At 37.7% G+C, this 21,239-nt stretch overlaps 1 protein-coding gene across 7 annotated transcripts in view; it reads right to left on the minus strand.

Moving 5' to 3' along the window:
• Window positions 1-21,239, minus strand: part of Scn3a (sodium voltage-gated channel alpha subunit 3) — a 110,754-nt gene that overhangs the window by 24,634 nt on the left and 64,881 nt on the right. For all 7 annotated transcript variants that reach the window (XM_076569578.1, XM_006977167.4, XM_015996004.3 and 4 more), the window contains 6 exons: window positions 19,503-19,676; window positions 18,095-18,451; window positions 16,448-16,918; window positions 5,779-5,899; window positions 4,462-4,616; window positions 3,227-3,400 (listed from right to left, as the gene is read on the minus strand). In XM_076569578.1, the coding sequence (XP_076425693.1) occupies window positions 3,227-3,400; window positions 4,462-4,616; window positions 5,779-5,899; window positions 16,448-16,918; window positions 18,095-18,451; window positions 19,503-19,676 (1,452 nt within the window). The remainder of the gene's footprint in view (window positions 1-3,226; window positions 3,401-4,461; window positions 4,617-5,778; window positions 5,900-16,447; window positions 16,919-18,094; window positions 18,452-19,502; window positions 19,677-21,239) is intronic.

Genomic DNA, 21,239 nt, shown 5'->3' on the forward strand with positions numbered 1-21,239 from the left:
CGTCCTTTGTTAATTTTCACTCTGCCTAGGTGAGGGAAAGCATGTCTGTAGCTTCAAAAAGCATCTCTCACTGGCTAAGCCCTATATTCATACATGAATCTGGCTTTGCTCTTGAGCTCAAGACTTGTATAAAATTCACTATCTCCTCCTGACTGTCTGATAAATATTCCTCTCCTAACCCACTATCCACTCCCTGTGCCAAACCTGTTTTCTGATAGCCTGCCCCACCCCCAGCTGCTGGTTCTGTCTGGTACGTATGTGTTTAAGGTAGAAGAAAACCTGTGTAGGAAACCTACTCTGTTTCTTCACTCTGTATATCATGCTCATCAGTAAATCATGACCTTGGTCGGAAACAAAGTCTCTTCTTTACTGAAAGACTAAAACGACTTCCTCATCCATCTCCCCACCTCCATTATTTACCTTCCTTCCTCCAAATGCCATCTAAAAATGTTGATTACGTCTCTGTATGACATGATTCCGCAAGTCTCCCTCTTGTAGTAAACCGTCAACACGTACTGCATACATAATTACAATACCTAGTGAGGTCTGTAGTACCCTTCAGACTCAGTTTCTGTCTCTCCCCTTGTGTTTCATCCCAGGCAAGCACAGCAGTTTTCTTCTCTGTCTAGTGCATTTCCACTCTGATCCTCACATTAGAGCCAAATGACTCTTTTTCTCTCTTCTCTCGGGTCTTTGAATGGAGGCTTCCTCTCTCTGACCACCTCTCAGGGACACCCATTGGACAGTGTCGTCCTGACAACGACTTCCTGCTCCCAACCCAGAGGCACATCCTGTCTCGTGGTAAGCAGTAATCTTCCATTTAGACTTGGTTGTTTCCATAATCGGAGCTTATTTACGCTACTTCCCAACCTATGGAATACAGTTTCTGCTAGAACTTGGCCCGTTTCCACCTGTCTCCTTTGTCTACAAGACCTTAAGTTTCCTATCAGGTTTTCAAACAGATTTCCTGAGTAAGTGGATTGATTTTAGGAGATTAAAAAGACCATTGTGGCCTCATTTTACATATAGGTAGGATTTGGAAGAGGTTACATTTTTTTTTTTTAAAAAACAGGTACATGCCTCAAGTATATGAATACATTTTTCAAAGATATTAAGTATTCCTTGTTGCAAACTGTGGCTGTTTGGTATAGGTTCAGCAATTTACTTTTAAGATATTTTATTTGGGGGCTGGAGAGATGGCTCAGAGGTTAAGAGTAGCCATTGCTCTTCCAGAGGAGCCAAGTTAGATTCCCGGCACCCACATGGTGGCTCACAAACATCTCTAACTAGTTCCAGAGGATCTGATTTCCTTTTCTGGTTTTTGTGGACTCCAGGCATACATGTGGTACACAGACATGTATGTACCAAAGTACCTATACTCATAAAAAGGAAAATAGGCCAGGTGGTGGTGGTGTATGGCTTTAATCCCAGCACTTGGAAGGCAGAGGCAGGTGGATCTCTGAGTTTGAGGCCAGCCTGGGCTACAAAGCGAGTTCCAGAAAAGGTGCAAAGCAACACAGAGAAACCCTGTCTCAAAAAAAAAAAGAAGGAAAATAGTAATAAAAAAGATATTTATTTGTATTTTGAAAAATAATATTAACCCAGTATATACTGTAACTCAGTTGATCTAGTTCTTTGAAGATAAGTTATCAACAATTAACATTAATTTATATATTTCAGATCTTGTTAGGGGTTAGTAGATAAAAATCTAATATAAAACAACTTTCGTAGAAGGAGAAGGGTTTAACTAATCAGTAATTTTTCTACTCACTAAAAGACAAATAATTTTGGCATAATTGTCTTGCCCGTTTAAATATTACTCAATAGAAGATACCAAAGTGCCTATATTACATAATTTTTAAATATGATATAAAGTCTTAGCCTTGAGAAGTTTTTTCATTATACTTTTGTTTTCTAAGTAAAGGAAATCTACGAGGTTACCTCATTAATAAACGATTGCCATGCATGACAAAGTAATATACGGACCGTTAGCCAGGAAATATAGAAGGAAAAGGGAGATCGGAATTGAGAATCAAGAAATTTGGACAAAAGTGTTGGCTTTGTGACTAGTAGTTATTTCAGGAAAATTATTTAAACTTCGGTTTACTAATGTGTAGATTACAATAAAGGCCAGCTTTAAAGATCCGTTCCAGCTACATAACAAAGGACATTAAACTTTCCTCTGTGCAGAGATTTCCAGGACAACCTAAGATACATCTCTATTATTCATGAAAGACCTGCCATGGCGATTGGAAGTCATTTATGGTGTATTAAAAGAAACTTAATGGAAGATTTCTGATGAGCTCAGATGGTTGACCACATTTTGGCTGTAGAATAAAGACAGTAGTAGTTGGGCAGACCCAGGCTTGCTAAAATTGCTACGCTGAACGAATGCTCATATACAGCAATCCCTGATTCTTACTGCAAGTGTGAAGCTAAAAACTGAGAGCTTTTAATTGCTAGGACACCTCCAGAAGATAGGGCGTGGAGTGCCTTGTTCCACTGGGAGACTGTACGGCTTTAAACAGTGAGATATCACAGACTACCGGGTACCAGCTGACTGTTTTTTCCATACTGTGTCTCTGTTATTAGACTGAAAAGATTAAATAGTCTCCAGGCCAGACGGATCCCATGCTGAGATGTTGCTCTAACCACTCACCCCAGGTCAGTCAGAGCAGACGTTTGTCTCACTCATTGCACGCTAAATAGCTCACTGGCTACTGGGATGCCCAGCTACTGATTTAAAAAGATAGAAGCATTTCATTGTCTCTACAGATACATGGCCTAAGGAATATAGTAAATGAGTCAATTTATCATTACTTAGTAACAAGAACTTTAGTTGGGACTTAAAGTGCAAATCTCACAATTCCTGCCACCAGACCCCAGCCTACCATGATTGTGTTCCCTGGAGATTTTTAAATGCTCTATTAATAAGCTAATTGCTCAGATCCAGTCAATCAGCTAACAGACTTACTTACCTAACAAAACCACTGCCGTCTGCCTATGGCAGAGAGCAGGCTCCCTGGGTGTATTTTTTCTCACCACTTCTACATTTGGAGCACTTCTTCTACTCTTCCATGTGAACGACTTCTCATTGTGGAATTTACTGTTTTTTTTTTTAATCTCTACAGTTACATGGTGAAATAAGGTCTCAGTCACAGAAATACATGAACTATGGAACCCCGTTCCTTTAAAGTGATTCCTAGAAATCATCTCTGATACTCACATCAACAATCAAGAAGTCCAGCCAGCACCAGGCATTGGTGAAATAGGTTTGAAACCCATAGGCCACCCATTTGAGAAGCATCTCCAAGATGAAGATGTAAGTGAAGACTTTGTCAGCATACTCCAGCATGGTCTTGATCGTCTTTCGCTGCTCAATGTATATATCTTCAAAGGCCTGTGAATCAAGAAAACTTTATTTACCTTAATGACCTGCCTACCCAAAATGCTTTAAAAATTTTTTAGTCTAATTTGGAGAACCAACCAACAGTTGAAGGTGTACTGGCTAGGATCACACAAATATTTTCTATCAGACAGAGTTAAAGGCCAAAGCTAGCTGGGGAAGATGGCCAGGGAAATGTCAGCATATTCACTGATTGTATATGTGCTTTTAGCTCTGCTTCTCACCCAAAAGTGTCTACCTCAATCACAGCAAAAAGACATGCTTCGGTTCACGGAAGATGAACTAAAGACGTTCAGTTCATAAGGGATAGAATTGACTTCTTCCAACAATACTTTCTGTGATTCCATTGCTTATTTTCAAAGAATAAGTTTACTGAACTTAAAGAAAGCAAGGTACACAGCTAGTCCGTAAATACAGTCATTAGAGCAGACTGGGTGACATCTTTCTGGTGAGCTAGCACAGCCAGGGAAATGTCTCAGCGAATGGTGTGTCAGTGAGGAAAATATCTGGTGAGAAAACACAAGATGTGAGGCTCCTTCTGAGTGTTGCATGGTTGTTGTGGAATATTCCTTTACTCTGTGTGAAAATGTGTCACTGTGACTGGTTTAATAAAAAGCTAAATGGCCAATAGCTAGGCAGGAGTTATAGCAAGGACTTCTGGACAAAGAGCTCTGGGAAGAAGAAAAGCAGGTTACCAGGCAGATGGAGAGGAATCAGGATGGACAGTACAGAGTATAGGTAACCAAGCCACATATAAGAATGTAGATGAAAAGAAAAGGGTTAATATGAGTTATAAGAGCTAGTGGGACAAGCCTAAGCTAATATAGGCCGAGATTTTATAGTTAAGTATAAGTCTTTGTGTCACTTTTTGTGAGCTGGCAGAGAAAAACATGGTTCTGACTTGTTTTGAACAAAATTTTGTGGAGAGTTCCCATCTCTACATGGCACAGACGCACCTATTCTCTTGATTCCTAAACTGAATGGACACTTTTAATATTTCCAGAGAGTCAGCTAATTCACTAGAACCTGGTTCTTGCTAGTACACATTCACTTACCAAAGCACCACTACTGAGAAGAATCATGAAGACAATGAATGTCTCAAACCAATTGTGTTCCACAATGCTGTAGCAGGTCTTCCTAAGATTCCACCAGATTTTCCCTTTGCCTTCTTCTGTACTGACTTGGCAGAAGGGAAATTTTTTAATACACCCTAAAAGGCAACATTAATTTAATAAATTAAGAAAAAATATGCTTTGATCATTAATATGAAAAAATAACATTTTTTACTTCTTCCTCACCCCAATTCTAGTTCATCATTTTATAGGTAACTGGCTGCTGCATTGTCTAGTTTTGTTTCAATACTCTTCTATATAATGAGTCATACTTAACTTATAGACTTAGAATTTATGGTATTTTTCTACATTCGTTCAAATAAAAATGTTATTGTTTCAATGCAGATTGGAATCTCTTTGCCTTGAGGCCACTAAGGAAAATAGAGTCATTTTTCATTGCACTGGTTTGGAAGCAAAGCTAGATATGTAAGTTGTTTATTCATATTTCCACATGACCCTGGGGTTTCACTCCCTTCTTTTCAAGGACAGAAAATCCCACTGTCTCTCCAGGTGACATCCACTGTCAGTTTTCTCAAGCTAATTTACATTCAGCCTCAGTGCATTTCTTAGTCACACCTAACCTATGACTCACTTTGCACTCATGTCTCTTACCCCGCTCTATTCTTCTCTGCCTCCTAGACTTCATATGATTTTCAATTTCTATCTAATCTGTTGCTCTCTCTTAGCTCCTACTTGTCATATTGAATCCAACCACAACGAATCAATAAATCTTTATTGATTTCTACGCAAGATGAGTTTATCACTATGAGAATGACATGCTCGCATGCCAACATCCTACAGCTCAGCACCATCTCCAAACAGCTCTCGTCAGAGCACGAGTTAACCAAATTTGAAACTGGGAGGAATGAGATGTAATTTTTGCAGTATCTGTAAGTCCAGTGACCTCACTCCTCAAACATTTTGAAGGGACTGATTGCCATGTGGATCACATGACAGTGCAGAATGCCACACATTTCAAATGTTATTATGTTCTGGAGGATAAGGACAACAATGCAAAGCAGAGCAAACAACAAAACAACATATGCACTTAGCACACTTCCACATTTATCCAGACACAGTCTCTGCTGTAGTCTCGTCTGGAAATTTAAGATCTGAGGCAATTTAAGACAGAGTTGTTGGAGGAAACAGGGAAAACAAAAATAAACATGCCTTCACCATTTCTTTTACATGTTTCTTTTAAAGGAGGCATATCCAGATTCTGTAAGGATGGGACATTTCAACATGTTAGAGTTTCTTTACCTTCAGTAAAGCAAGCTTCTGGTTTAAGGTCTTCCTCAGGTTCAATTTCAGCTTGTTCGCCTTCTCGGGGAGGAGCAACATCAACTGTGCTTCCTTCAGAAGAGCTGGTTGCATTTAATTTCTGGAAACAAAGCCCATGTCAAAGATGTGAATCTCTTCCTTTTTTAATCAGGTGATTGGGAAACACTCTGTCACATATGGGAAAATGGCAATGACTAAAGGTGACGCCATAATGCTACTGATGATGACACATTAGTAACATGAGCAACATCTACTCTTCAGACAAAAAGGACAGTGGTTAGTGAAGATGACGTGGAAAGAAGGATAGACTTGCTTTAGAATCTCCACTTGTGCAGTAGTCAAACAACTACGAATACTCCAGCCACATCAAGAAGAGTCTCATAAAGTTGAGTATGCTCACATCCACTAATGATTATTTTAATTAAATGCATCAAATCAGATCACAACTCCCACCTCTTTAGATGGAAAGTTTCAGAGGGCAAAGAACACTGTCAGTTGCTTCTAAGTACTGTCCATGTTTCTGTAATTTTAGCAAGGCAGGGCTACAGGTTAACATCAATCACATTCATTATGGCTCAGCTTTGAGCTATATTTTCTCTAGCTTACATAATTTTCTCCTAACTTTACTAGCAGAATATGATGGATCTCCCCCTCTCATTCTTTTTTGAACTGCATAAATGAATTCAACACTTGCCAAAGAATTCTAAATGAAATGGAAATTTCTCCATAAATGACATTGTCTGGAATCTTTATTAGGAGCTCATTCTAAATACAATGTATGATCAGGCTGCAAATTTTCCCTTTGAATAAATCATTGTGACATGACCCATGGCAAGAATAGCCACCTTAATGTTGCCAGAATAAATATCTAATACATTTTCTGAGATCATGTGGGAAGACATCACGAATGTGCAATGTTTTATGAAAACTGAGGCAAAGACATGACGTACAAGGCTTAGGGGATGTCAAGCTTTTAGGGTGGAAAAGCTGCTCATGGACATGCTAATGGTTCCCAAGCCCCATTAATTTCAGCATCTAAATGTCTGAGTCACAGTGCTCTAGCCTTTGGAAGCAGTTAATGTGCTGTTCTAAAAAGGCCTCAATGACTCCTTAAACACAAGTTCTAGTGGGAGAAATATGGCTCCTAATTCCTGGCTTATATTAAATCCCAATGTCAATATGGTTTTAATATTTTGTGATGTGAACTCAAGTTGAAGAATAACATTAGGGTAGTGCTCTCTGTGCAGTTATTTTGAAGCTTACAGGAACCATGCCCAACTAAGTCTATACAGAAAATGGCTTTAAGTCAAAATATAATTCAATATATAGTCCCACCAAGTGAGTAGCGTGCTGAAGAGAGAAGCTATCTCATAATTTGGGGCTGATGGCTCTTAGGATTGTTACAGACTATGAATTCTTACCATCACATGCCTTTACTTTTGGAAATGTGGGAAAGCTGAGATAGCCCTTCTCCTCCTGAGAGTTTCCACTTCTTTCAGCCATAATATATTTATTTTTTAAAAAGAGAAAAGCCTAGGAAAACTGCCACTTGGGATAGTTGTGGCAGCTTCTGTTATAACTAAGGACATACTGGGTAATTGATCCTAGCAACTCAGCTTCAGCAGCGGCTGATATAGTGAGTGCTATAGTTTTTGATGAGTGAGTGCAATTACACCACTGCATAATCAGCACTGGTAAGAGACCAAAGTATTCCTGGTTTCAGAGATTGGTCATAAAAAGGCTCATTTTCATCTTCTTCCTCTTGGCTAACCAGGCTCAATAATTTCCTCCAAGCATGATCATGGTCTACCTCCTCCATGAATTCTTTCTTCCACAATTGTCTCAGTCAAATTTCACAGTCCATTTAGCCCATTACATTTACTGCCTTTGGCCAAATACGCTCATTTATACAGGTGCATGCGTGTTAATATATATAGAATGAACACCCACATACATGTATATGTACACAAACATATACTTACACATATATACCAAATACACATACATATTATGTATTAAAGATCAAATATATAACAAATATGGAATAGATATTAAATATTTATGTTGCTTTTCGTGAAGAGTGAATAAAAGAATGCATTTTTATGTTACTCTTATAGAGAGAATTATGATGTTTAGATAAATTCATATGTGCTTTCTGATAAATTATGTGAATGAATTGATTTGAATGAAGTCTAACTATATTAGAAAATGCTTTTTATTAAATATAAATGCTTTAAAACTAGAAACATAAATTTTCAAATGTTTTTATATAATATCAGCAGACTTTCAATAAAGAAGTTTGAGGGGAGAATATAAGCATTAGATATAAAAAATGTACATATGCTCTCTTATGTAAAATTTTTCGAAAATATACTTACCCTTCACTTCCCGTTTTACCGATGGCACTATGTTCAATTTTCAATCAAAATTACTCACCTATGCTCTACTTACATCTTACATTTAAATACAAATATTTAAAATAATTCTTCATAGCACACATAATACTAGCTACTAACCTGAATGACCAGTTTGCCCAGTGTGAGCCTCTGGATGTAATTTTGCTATTGTGTTCCCTTAAGATGAAAAATGTGTGGCTCTACCTAGAAAGCTTGGATATCATGATGTCTATATCCAATTGGCCCTGGAGATTATGTGCTTGAATATTAAAGTAGGGAGAAAAGTGTCTTATTGTTCCCCTCTATCTCCTAGTGCTCTGGGGTTCAACATGTCTTCAAAATGGTGGGGAAGACTTTGTCCCCTTTCCATTCTTGTCTAAGGGGCATGGAAAATTGCTTTGTGGCCATCCAAGATGTTTTCCAGTTGTTAAGCTTTTTAAGCTTTGGCCTGGGAAGCTTCCCAAGGAATGTTCAGAGGGATTCTTACAAGTCCTTAGGGCTGTTGTGAACCAATGGTAGAAAAAAATGGTGTCGTCTACTAGAGTCTATCTCATAAGTGGGGTTTTTTTTTTTTGTTTGTTTGTTTGTGGGTTTTTTTTTTTTTTTTTTTTTACAGGAGGCTTCTTCTCTGTGGAGGCTGGCAAAGAGTCGGCTTTTGCAAGTCAGAGCTCTAGTCCTGCTGAGATCTCATTGGTGAGCAAGGCCACAACACTGTTTGAACCCCTTAGGCCAGATTTCGGTTGTAGGAAAGTGTGAATACTTTATTACATGAAACTATGAAAATCCTGTATAAACTATGTGAAAACTTCAAAGGTAGCAATTTTGCTTACATTAGTAAATGAAACCATGAATTGAGTCCAGATTAAGTGACATCAACTGCCCAGTATACTACCTGGTATTCTTGAGTCACTGGATACATGAAGAAATCACATTTGTACTTTAAAATCACTAATTTACATTCTAGAAAATTAAGTACTTTATACGTTGGTATAAGAGCAATCTATACTAATCCAACACATCATTACAATATAAATAATCTACATACCAAACACTATAGAAATCATACTCTAGTAGAGGGCAAAATTCTTATCGCTATGCCAAAGTGACTACCAGATTAACTGAAAAGTATATGATTCATTTAAAAGCAGTGACTGATGATAAATACAAAGAAAAACTTACTTTCATTTATATTGCCAGAGATGTGATACTACAATGATATCAAAAAAGCAAAGAAACCAGGAATGAAATTTACCATATTAAAAATTACATAAATACACTAAAAAGCCACAGTTAATAGTTGTTCTGAGGGAGTTAAAGCAAATAAGCATATCTGGGAATATAGGCATAACAACAGAAAGCTTCCATATAAAACCACATAGTACAAGTTCAATCTTGTTTTCTTGTACTATTGTCTCCTTAACTCATCCACAATTACATGGCCCTTAAAAGTTAGAGTCTTCCATCCCTTGTAGAGACTGCTCAGTCTACAGAGGGATGATGGCTTATGCTCTATGAATGCACGCTGGGAAGCAGGTTTTAAGATGCAACATTCTCCAGGCCGAACTCAGCCACAGAAAACATGCCTGGCTATAGCAGAAGCCTGGCGCAATGCTGTGGAAGCTGCTCGCTGATCCAAGAACCATGTCTCAGTCATGGTACCTGATTATGACACTTTCAAGGTTAACTACCACTACCACACCCTGAGAGGAATGGGTTATCTCAACAGAAGAAGGACAGAGTTAGCAACCAAACAGGCCATGAGAACATTCCCCCCAGATCATGTGATCTTATCTAGAAATTCCTTCTTGTGAAGAATAGCGCTCTTGAGATTTCATCCAATTAGATAATAAAATTTAACTTTCCGAGATAGAAGAGAATGTTAGCAACTGGCCTACTTCCACTGAAATGCGCTCACATTTCTTTTCATTTTCAATCAGCGCTCAAATTTTTGACTCTTACAAACTGCTGTATGGTTCAAGAGACAAAATAAAAGATTCAGCCATTACAGATTGCCTCAAAAATTGAGCTATTACTCTCAATAATCTTGATTTTTATCATAAGGTAGACAAAGAAAGTCTTTTGAGAGCCTTGGTCTGATAATTTGGATATAAAAATCTATATCCTGATTTAAAACATTTTACACAAAGAACAAGCAGCCATACACTGGGGCTGTTTATTGCTTGACCAAGGCAAGAAGTGCCTAAAACTAATAACTCTCTTCAACCACTTGCTGAGTGGTTAAAAAAATATAAACTGCCACCATCTGGTTTCTCCTTGACATACGTTAAACGAACAATACCCTGAGTGCTCCTTTTATGTAAAAATAGCCATCATAAAAGCATTGTATGTAAAATGGAAAGCAATTACTTGGTAGGTGAAGAGTAAGTCAAGGGCATCGAGAAAGCAGGAGAGAACGAACCACTTATCTCAAGAAGCGACACAAACATTTCCATCCGAACCAGACTTAATGGGGGTTTCCTCTGCAGAACACCAAGACAGTTCCCTAAAGGTCAGATGGGTTAAAGTGGCTATTCACACATCCATCTCCGCCTCTGGAGAGGTTGTTTGAAGGACACAGGCAAGAAATCAAAAGCTCGAGTCATTTTCCCATTGTCCAACAATGTCTAAAAACAACATAGTGCTTTTTTCCAATAGGTCCAATGCTCAGGACCTCAGTAAAAACACTTATTCTTTAAAATCGCCACAAAAGCTTCAGAAACGAGTGTCCCTGCCATGAACATGCGACACACAACACCCTTTCATTCTGTTCTGCTAAATCACCAGCAACTGTATTTTTCTACTTTTCATGAAAAATTTCATTTCTGAATTGGTTGTACTCAGCAACTAGGGATCAATGTCCCTACAGAAGAATGCATGTATAAATTAAACTTACAGACAACTCTCAGTTTGAAGTAGAAGCTGGCCTTGCCGAAAGCCAGTGCTTAGCTGTATTTGGCTTCTGGGTAGTTTTCCTGCCAGAGCCTCCCTTTGGCTGAGATCCAGTAAGCAATAGTACCAACAGGAGAACACTGAGTCAGGAGAGTAAAAAGTTGACAAACCCAGAGAGCCACAGTAATCTCAGGAGATGGCCCTGGTCCTCATAAAACTACAACCAACCATCAGAAGCAGGAAATTCTCCAAGTACTATTATTTTTGCACACTCAGTCTAGGGTAGGACATTTCGGAAGACATTAATACACACAGGGAAATATCAAGTGAAAGAGAACAAGTCCATTAGAGGAAGGACTTAGTGGCCAAGGTGCCATGTGTGTTTCCTGCTCACAGCACAGACTCTTCCTTTCGACTACTTTATGGTGGTTGCTGTGTGTTTTCAAAATTACCCCAACTATTCGAAGTCCAAGATACATGGTGCCCAAACGCATGTTCAGACTAATACCTGTCTTCACCAAGATCTCGCTGCTGTCCTGTTGTTTTTACAGAGCCCTTCCAAAAGTATGAAAGCAAGCTTCCACCTGGAGCACAGGAATGGGTTCAGTTCAAAGTGCTACCCGTTGATCTGAACAGAATGACTTGAAAATGGCAGTACTATCACACACACAAAAAAAGCCCCTGGAGGCTTCTTTTGGTGGCACAGTTTACATATAAGGGCTGAATCATCAGTAACAAAAAAAGTTGTGGTCTTATTTTAATGACATAAAAAACAGAAATGAAAAATATGCATGCTCTCTTAAGTCCATGATTATATCGAACTGTAAGCATTTCTAGTATGTTTAAAATCGATATCGTGATACATCTTATCGGGCATGCAATCATTGCTTTTTAAATTCTAAAAGACTAAAGTGGAAAGCCCATTGGCAGACTTGACTATGACGTTGGGACTGCCCGTCTCGCCTGACCATGCTGTGATGTGTCACACGCTTCAGCAGAGAGCAGCTGGGCCAGCCTCACACTTCCTTGCCACGGCAGGGGAAGGAATGGAGCTGTGGAGCATGCAGGCCAGTCAAAATTCGTTTAGGAAGTGACTGAATGAGCACAACTTGCTTTGGTAACCTGGGTAAAAGTGGTGGCTTGAGCCTCTGGATGCTTAAAAAACACCAGAGCGGCATTCTTGACGGCTCCAGCTTGGTCTCACGCCTGTGAGAAGTAAGAATGGTCAGAAGTGAAGGTCACAATAAGATATTGCTAGACTGAATTTGGAATTCAGCTGAGAATATGATCATTAAGAGCATTTATTCTAAATCTTTCCTTTGGGAAGATAAGCCAGTAATCTTTTAAGCACTAAATTAGATCATGATTATGAGAACATTAAAACCATAAAAACCCCAAGACTGTACATTAGAGATTGCCACACTATTTGTAGAATTAAGAGTTTCCTTAAGATTAAAAAAATAAGTATTTTGAAATCCATGCCTTCATTTTTTCATGCAAAGCCTTGGATTTGTTTCTATTCCAGCCTGTTTACCTAAGTGGCATGTACATACACACATAATGAACACATTTATGAAGTACACATTCGGTAATAAATAAAAGACTAGAGTTTACACCTATATCTTTGAACCTTTTCAGAGATTATTTATCTCTGGCTGAAGTTCCCAGTCATATTTTATCACAGAAATGAGTGGAAATACTTGAGTAGCAAAGGTTTTCAAACCATCTAAGCTGACTGGTTTACTACCTGATGTAAAAGAAGGAAATGCATGCAATTGTGAAATAATTTATTTTTTAAGGATAAATGTAATAAAACTCTGTTGTGTTCAGCCTAATGATTGCTTAGTCTGTGAGCAAAGCCAAAGGATATTATATTCTCTCCAAAGTGTAACTAAATGTTTTACTTCTGGTGTGGTCAAGAAACTAGCAAAAACAAGTCAAAATATCCTCTCTCTCTCTCTCTCTCTCTCTCTCTCTCTCTCTCTCTCTGTTCAGGGTGTGTGTGGGTGTGTTCATGTATGATGTAGATCAAAGATATACTTAGGTGAAATTTATCTAAATCTGTCCTGTAATTTTAGAATATACCAATTTTTGTTTTATTTTTAAAGTTCTATCTCATGTGTTGTGTGTTAGCATATATGAGAATTTTCCTATTGCTTTTGGGTAAGTTTTGGGGTTACTAATTTAAATGTTTCATCCACATAAAATTTATTGTTAAATGAGCATAAAATTTATTGTTTGTTGAACAGAACTTGAGTTCAAGTAACACATATAATAACATTTTTACTTATTCGTTGAGAATTTAGAACAATGAATTTTGAGCCTACTCCTTCCCCTCCCCCAATTCCTTCCAGATCCTCCCTCACCTCCCTACCCACCCATCGTCACAACAGTATATTTTCTTTAATTTGTGGTCTGTATGTGAGTGGTTCTCCTGCATTTATGGATGGGTACCATGTATATGCAGTGCCTTTGGAGTAATGGAGATTGTCAGACCCCCTGGAATTGGAGTTCCAGACAGGTGCGGCCTGTCACATGGGTGCTGGGAAACAAACCGAGTGCTCTTAATCTCTATGCCATCTCATCTTCTCCACAGTGCAAGCAGTATTTAATATCACTTTGTAGGGTCATTTCAAAATTTAACCAAGCACAAAAACATATAAGTAAGCTATGTTTACTTTGATGATTTCCCACTAACATTTATAGATTAAAACAATTTCATTAACTTCTGTAATTAGATTTCATGCATTCAAAACTAGGTTGAAAGAGTATAGAATTATAAAAATTATCCAATAATAAATTCTTGTTTAGGAAACAAATGTTTTCCAGGAATTGATGATGAGGAATCATGTCTTAATATTCCAAGTTTATGATGTTTAAGCCATTAAAAAAGAAATGTCTGTGTATCTTATGGAGGTTTTGAAATATATTGAAACCAGCTTTTTAGCAGAAGCAAATGGAAATGTTTATTCTTCATAACCCCACTGTCATCGGTCTATGCTATTAATGCAAAAGAAGCTGTCTTTTCTTGACCTTAGGCTAGTCAGGCAATTGTATTCTTAGCTTTATTCTATTTTGGGCTTGTAATTATTTCTTTGGCCTCTTCTATTTTCAGGGAATCAAATAATAATTTAAAGTCTTTCCTTATCTGATCCATTTACTTTTCGCTCTGACCTCTCACCCTGACCCAACTATCCCTTGATCTACAGGGGATCAGTTCCAGAACTACAAAAATCCCAACCAATGGTATGTACACATCCTGCATTTAAACTGGCTTAGCATTTGAAGAACATGCAGTGCTCTCATATCTAGATTATCTGTAGTACAAAATACAGTATAAATAATGATTCCACAAAACTGTATTTGCTCAGGGAAGAATGGCCAAATAGTCTATTTAGTAGACACATTTTTCTCTGATGTTTTTGATCAGATATTGACTGAACACCAGTATGCAGACTCCATGAGTATGAAGTACAAAACTGAAATCCCTAATTGAACTCTTTCCACACAAACCTGCTAACCTTTCTCAAAAGACCATTTCAGACAGTGTAATTACCACTTTTCAGATTCCTCAGATTCCTTAGGTCTGTCAAATTGCCAGTTACTCTTGGTTCCCTATTATTTTAGCCCAGAATTTCATCATCTCACTGTGATAACAGTGCGTAAGATAATCTCCATTGTCTCTTAGTCTGACCTGCTTTACACTTTAATATCAAATGTTCCTGAGATAACCCTTTCTAATTGCTTCTCTGTTTCATAATACTCCTTCCTGACCGTGCAGCCAATTCCAACCTCTGACTTCCTTTGAAGCGCTGCATCTGAAGCTTCCAGACACACCAACACACCCTTCCACTGTCCCCACTCTCTACCTACCTTGGTAGTAGGAGCTCATTATCAGTCCTGGCTCTTCCTTTGTAGAGTATTATCTTGTTACTTTTTATGATGTGACCCAAATAGGAGGCCTATTTCAATCTTCTCTCATTTAACAGCCCTTCCCATTCTTAAATATCTAAGAATTTATCACAGTCCTGTAAGATCAAACTTCAAAATAGAGTTTTAATGACTTTGTGAGTTTGTTGGGAACTGTGTGACAGAGCTTGTCTTTGACCAAATTGGACGAAGTGGTCAATGAATACCTGCTAGATATTTGGTGTTTTTTCTTAAATCAATCTATGCCATGTAAAGGAAAATAAAGCTGGAATTGATTCTTAGTTTACCAGGATGAGCAATGTAAATTAGATTGCTACACATACTCTGAGTGCAACTCCGAAAATGAACATTGCTACCTCATTTTGTTCATATTTCTAAGTTTTTAAGAAATATTCTAAAATAGGATAAGAATGGGGACACTAAGAGTTGGAATGCTATAAACTTCCTATAAGGATTTTAGACCAAATTATCTTGGTATCCTTGGTTTTCAAAAGTTCCATGAGAATTCACACAATCAAACCTCATTGGTCTGATTCCTGTGGTGTGGTTATTATGCCCTCAAGCTAAAGCATATCTTTTATAACTCCATCTGTGCTGATTAACTTCCAGCTGTTGAGTCCAAAGGCCGTAAATAAACAACAGTAAAACATTTTAATTGAACTAATGCCACTAACTAAGCTATTGTCATTAGAGTTCAAATCATGGAGCATAAGAAAATTTTCCTTTTTTTATTCTAACAACTACTAACACGAGAGTAAATCTTCCCTCTGTGGTTCCACTACAACCTCACCTGTGAATCCTCAGGACTATCATGTCAACACAGAGCATGCCATAGGTTTGCTCATCTTCAACGGGGGAAACCATCGGCCCTGCTCATACCTTCCTTGTAAATAAAGTACTCTCATAGATAATGAACTCCATTGTGGTGGTGAATGAAATACTCGAAGGTGAGTAAAGACCACATGACATTTTCACAATGATGGCACAACCACCATTAAAACACAGTTCATTGATTTTTCTAAAAAGAATAACTAATGAAGGGCAAAATGTGTTAAGTAGTATCTTTTTTTAGGGTTACATTTTAAATCAGGCTTTCATGCCATCAAGAAAATGAACTTTTTAAATGCTCAAATGGTGATTTTTTCCCCGCTGTGGAAAGCTATAACTAAACACATTTACCAATTTCTCATGATGTTCCAACATTACCATAGAACATTCCGTTGTTTTTACACATGGTGTTGGGTAATACAGGAACGCAGGCTTGTTAAGCATTCTACACACCCAGCCCATTAATATCTTTTGATGAAGCACCTAAAAACAATTTGGAGAAACCATACTGCATGGATAACACACACACACACACACACACACACACACACACACACACACACACACACACACACACTGCAGCCTGAACCGAAAAGTACACTTACCTCTTTGCTTTCTTCTAGTTCTGACTCACTGCTGAACTCTTCAGTATTTAAATTTTCAAAGTCAGACTCTCCCACAGCGATCGGCACAGTCACAGTGAGGCTGGGGTTGTTTATGAACGACATGTAGTCATTTTCATCGATTACATATTTTTCCACACTGCTTCCAGTACCCACACCACTGGTGGTCCCATTACCATCTTTAAGATAATTAAGCTCTTTGCTTATTTCAATGCCCGTGTTATTGGACATGCAGCTGTCTATTTTGTTGCCTTCGTGGATTTCTATAACTTTTGGCTTTCTAAAAAAGGCTTTTCGGAAGCACTCCCGGATCTTATTTTTCACATAATCGATTCCCTTTTGCATCCTTCCCACTGCGATCTGGAGGTTGTTCATTTCGTTATCGTCATCAGTAGCAGCAAGGTTGTCTGAGCTAAAGGAACTCAGCAGTAAGGCCAGAAAGAGGTTCAGAACCTAAATGAAAAGAGAGGAAAAGTTCCATGTTAATACTGAATCACGCTGAAGAATGGTAAGTGGACAGGGAGCTCAGATCTTTGCTACGGTGTGGTTAGCAAATTCCTTTGACAGCTTTGTGCACATCCGGCTCTGCATTAAAGTCACACACCGTTTGAAGGGCATGATAATTTTTACCTGTGGTAACTGACAGGAGAATGGTAGCGTGGACACCCTTCTCCGCTGAGAATAGCAGGAAAAAAAGCAAAGATTTAAATCACATCTACCCAGCCTCGCCAGGGAAAAGACAAAAATCCCACTTACAGCAGCTCTTGTCACAAGAAAAAAGATATTTTTCATTTTTCATTATTTCCTTTTACCAATTTGTCTATGGAATGTCTATTTTCACGTGTTCATACAGTACGTTTATTGAACAATCTGCCAATTTGTACAAAAACAATATGTAGCAGAAACAGATTTCTTTAGTTCAGTGGCTGCAAACTGTAATAGCTAACACAGCAATTTACATAAGGGTCAACCTATTTCTCATCAAGTATACTTTAAAAGTTCGGTGTTCAAATAGCGTAGACAGTGGAGAAAACCCTAAAATAGTCTAAGGCTTAGCCAGACTCATATAATGGACATCCCTTCTCTCCTCCATTTTGCAGAGTCTGTGTGACTCACAGCTGAGGATACCTGGTGATCTGTGGATAACACAGGATGTCTGATATAAAAGGAGATTTATGTACAGGGATATTTTTAGTTTAAAATGTAATTACTGGGTTCCTTCATATGGCAAGAGGATAGATAATGCAAAGCAGGATCCCTGGGTTGTTTTCTATCTATACATCATACAGCTAGTCTTGGTAAGAAAACACATTTTTTGACAAGAAAAAAAAGTAAAGGTAGTTTGTTGAGAATCTAGGGCTCTCCAATTTATTATTAACAACCCTCAACCAAGCATGAAATGCACCTTCCGTCTTCATTCCCTCCACAGCCCATCAGTTTTATTCTACCGTCACAGACAGAGGCTCCAGCCCCAGAGAACTTTAAGATGGTCCTTCAGTGACTGCTTGTAGGGGGATTGGACTCTTAGCTGCTGGCAGTCAAATTAGAGATACATTTACTGCTGAAGTCACCGTACTACCTACAGCCCAAACTCATTCTGATTTATGAACATCTGCAGTACATACGTACCACGAGGTTCCCAATCACCATGACCAACATGAACACAATAAGGCACATGGTCTGGCCGGCGACCTCCATGCAGTCCCACATGGTCTCTATCCACTCTCCACACAGCACACGGAACACGATCAGGAAGGAGTGGAAGAAGTCATGCATGTGCCAGCGTGGCAGCGTGCAATCCTCGTTGATCTTGCAGACACACTCCTTGTAGCTCTTTCCAAACAGCTGCATGCCGACCACGGCAAAAATGAAGACAATGATGGCCAACACCAGGGTCAGGTTGCCCAGCGCGCCCACCGAGTTACCGATGATCTTAATGAGCATATTCAGTGTGGGCCAAGATTTTGCCAACTTGAAGACTCGCAGCTGTAATCAAATAAAATGAAATTTTGTACATGTGGAAGCCAGGCTATTATTTTATGTGTCGATCATAACACAGATCAAAACCAAAAGTATTAATAATATTAGAATTATAAATCAAGTTATATCATTTAAGTGTAATTTTTTCTTTATAATTTTCATTTCAGATTTATTGAAAGATACACCCATGAAAAATATTACTACTTTAATTACAGACACTGCTAATGAATCAACTGTCACCTCAGATTCCACTCTAGAAATCAAAAAGGATGTGAAAGTATGAATTACATTTTCTTTATTTTATAATAGATGTGAAATAAGCTCATATGACTTTTAAAAGCTGTGTTCAATTTGAAATGTGTATATATATGTATATATATTAATTTCTAACAAAAACATAAGTACCCTAGTAAATATTTTTGCTATAAATCAAAATGATTTATGATATCATTGTTTAAAATACCAAACACATCAAACATTCTTGTATGTTTTGAATTTGTTTTGTTTGTCTTGGTTTTGGTGATAGTTTCATGTAGCCCAGGTTGGCCTCAAACTTAAGGTATAGTTGAGGCTAACTCTGAACTTGTCCTTCCACCTCCACCTCCCAAGTGCTGGGCTTAGAGACAGCACCACTGTTCCTGGCTTTCCACATGCTTTAGAGTCGTTCCTCTAATAAGAGTGGGCCTGATTAAAAACCCGGCATTGACTGGGGCTTAACATTTTACTTGTCTTTCTTTCCTTCTTTTTCTGTTTTCTTTCTTCAGCTTACAGATATAAAGTGAAAACCATTTCAGGATATAAAACCAATTCAGAAAGAACATATGTATTTGTAACATATATGTCTCCTACATATTGAACTGTGGAGTCTTTCAGTTGCTTTTATTATTCTTAGAAAATAAATTGTACTTATCTTCAAAGGTCACGGTTGTACATTTTCTGAGGATATCGACTTAGTGTAATTAAAAATGCTATTTTCAAACTCGTTCATTATATAAGCATACATTTAAAACTAAGTGCTATGCTAATGAGAGATGGGACATGAAAAGCAAAGAGGTACCAGTCTGAAGGAACGAAGCACAGACAGCCCCTCCACATTTGCCAGGCCAAGCTCCATTAAACTCAGGCTAACAATAATGCCATCAAAAATATTCCAGCCCTCTTGGAAATAGTAATAGGGATCCATGGCAATGATTTTTAGGACCATTTCGGCTGTGAAGATCCCAGTGAATACCTGGAGGGAAACAGAGAGCAGCACTTCATCAGTGCTGAGCATGCATGCTGCAAGAAACCACAAAGAGCATTTAACCGTAACAAATACAAACATATGACTTTTATATTAAACAAGTCAATACTGGCTTAGCATTTTCCCCCACATGCTAGCATTGTGCTAAATACATTTATCATATTTAATAAATCAGCTGGATTTTTAGGGAAAACAAACTTTAAGACCTTTCACTGTGCACATTTCAATCTCATTCTGGATAATAGCTGTGGCATTATTGTCATTGTGGCCCATTATGCTTCTACAAAGCAGCACATTTACTTTTTACAATGTTACAAAAAAAAGGTTGCAAACCACATTATTGGAAATAAATCCACAGATTATTGGAAGTTACTGAAAATTACTTAAAACTGATAAACACATACATTTTACTTCTCAATTTTGTAGTTTTCTTGAAGGGGTAGCATTTTGTTTCTGCATTTTATAAACACTCTTGAAACTAAAGAGTGTCTGCGACAAATGTTTTGTAATAATGGTCTCTGGCTGTCTGCCTCAGAATTAAAGTTAATGGATTAATAGATTTAATTAGGACAAGCAGGAGAATATCCTCAGTATTACACATCAATAATTAAGAGTAATATGGTGAGTGGCTAGAAGGAATGTGTATTTGATGATAGAAACAAATAAAACAGAACACATTAAATATTGATTTCAAATTTGAAGCCACAGGAAATAAGAACATAAATGCATGAAGGACTATGAAATTATTCTTGCCCAAATCTTTTAAAATAGTTATCCTAATTCTGTATAGGTAAAAGCTCTATTTTATGCTGGTAATCCAAATTTACCTTTATCTTGGAGAATCTCTATCAAAATAAATTTACTAGAATTATTTAGTATCATAAACTATCATACATTTTAAAAAGAATCCAGACCCACCCACTCTTATAAAAGCATAAAAATAGCTAATATCTCATTTTTTAAATTGTACAAATATTTTAAAAGGAAATATCAATTTCAAAAACATACCTTAACTGCTGCTAGTCATGTGTTCACTTACATAGAAGTAAAATGTATTATAAGCAATGTGGAATGTATTTTGAAAAATGATGTTTTCATTTTATACAATAGCTCACCATTGGAATTTTTTTTCAAATAATGCTCCCTGGTGAATTTAAAATCAGTTCTAACTCATGAAAATTTGATTCATGTAAAACTTTCAAAAGCAGATATTATTTAAAATAGGCCCCCTGAGGATAGAAATGCATTAAAACAAGCTAGAAACCCTTTAGCTAAATGATCCTCAATATCTCTTCGTACAGAAAATCAAAATAAATCCTTTCAGGTCTGCTGAGATGACGAGCTTTCCTGCAGCTAGCAAATGGATATCCCAAAGTCAAATGTTCACCCAAAATGCAATGCCACCATGAAGGGTCTCCTTAAGAATAGTTGAATGAACATTTTCATTTCCAAATTATGGGCATCTCCCCTCAATCTTTTCCAGCGTAGGGCCCCAGAGCACTGCTAACGCTGTTGTATTTTTCCTGTAGTTTTAGTCAGGTAAGTTGGTAA

Source organism: Peromyscus maniculatus, chromosome 4 (assembly GCF_049852395.1).
Source record: "Peromyscus maniculatus bairdii isolate BWxNUB_F1_BW_parent chromosome 4, HU_Pman_BW_mat_3.1, whole genome shotgun sequence".
Classification (NCBI taxonomy): Eukaryota; Metazoa; Chordata; class Mammalia; order Rodentia; family Cricetidae; genus Peromyscus; species Peromyscus maniculatus.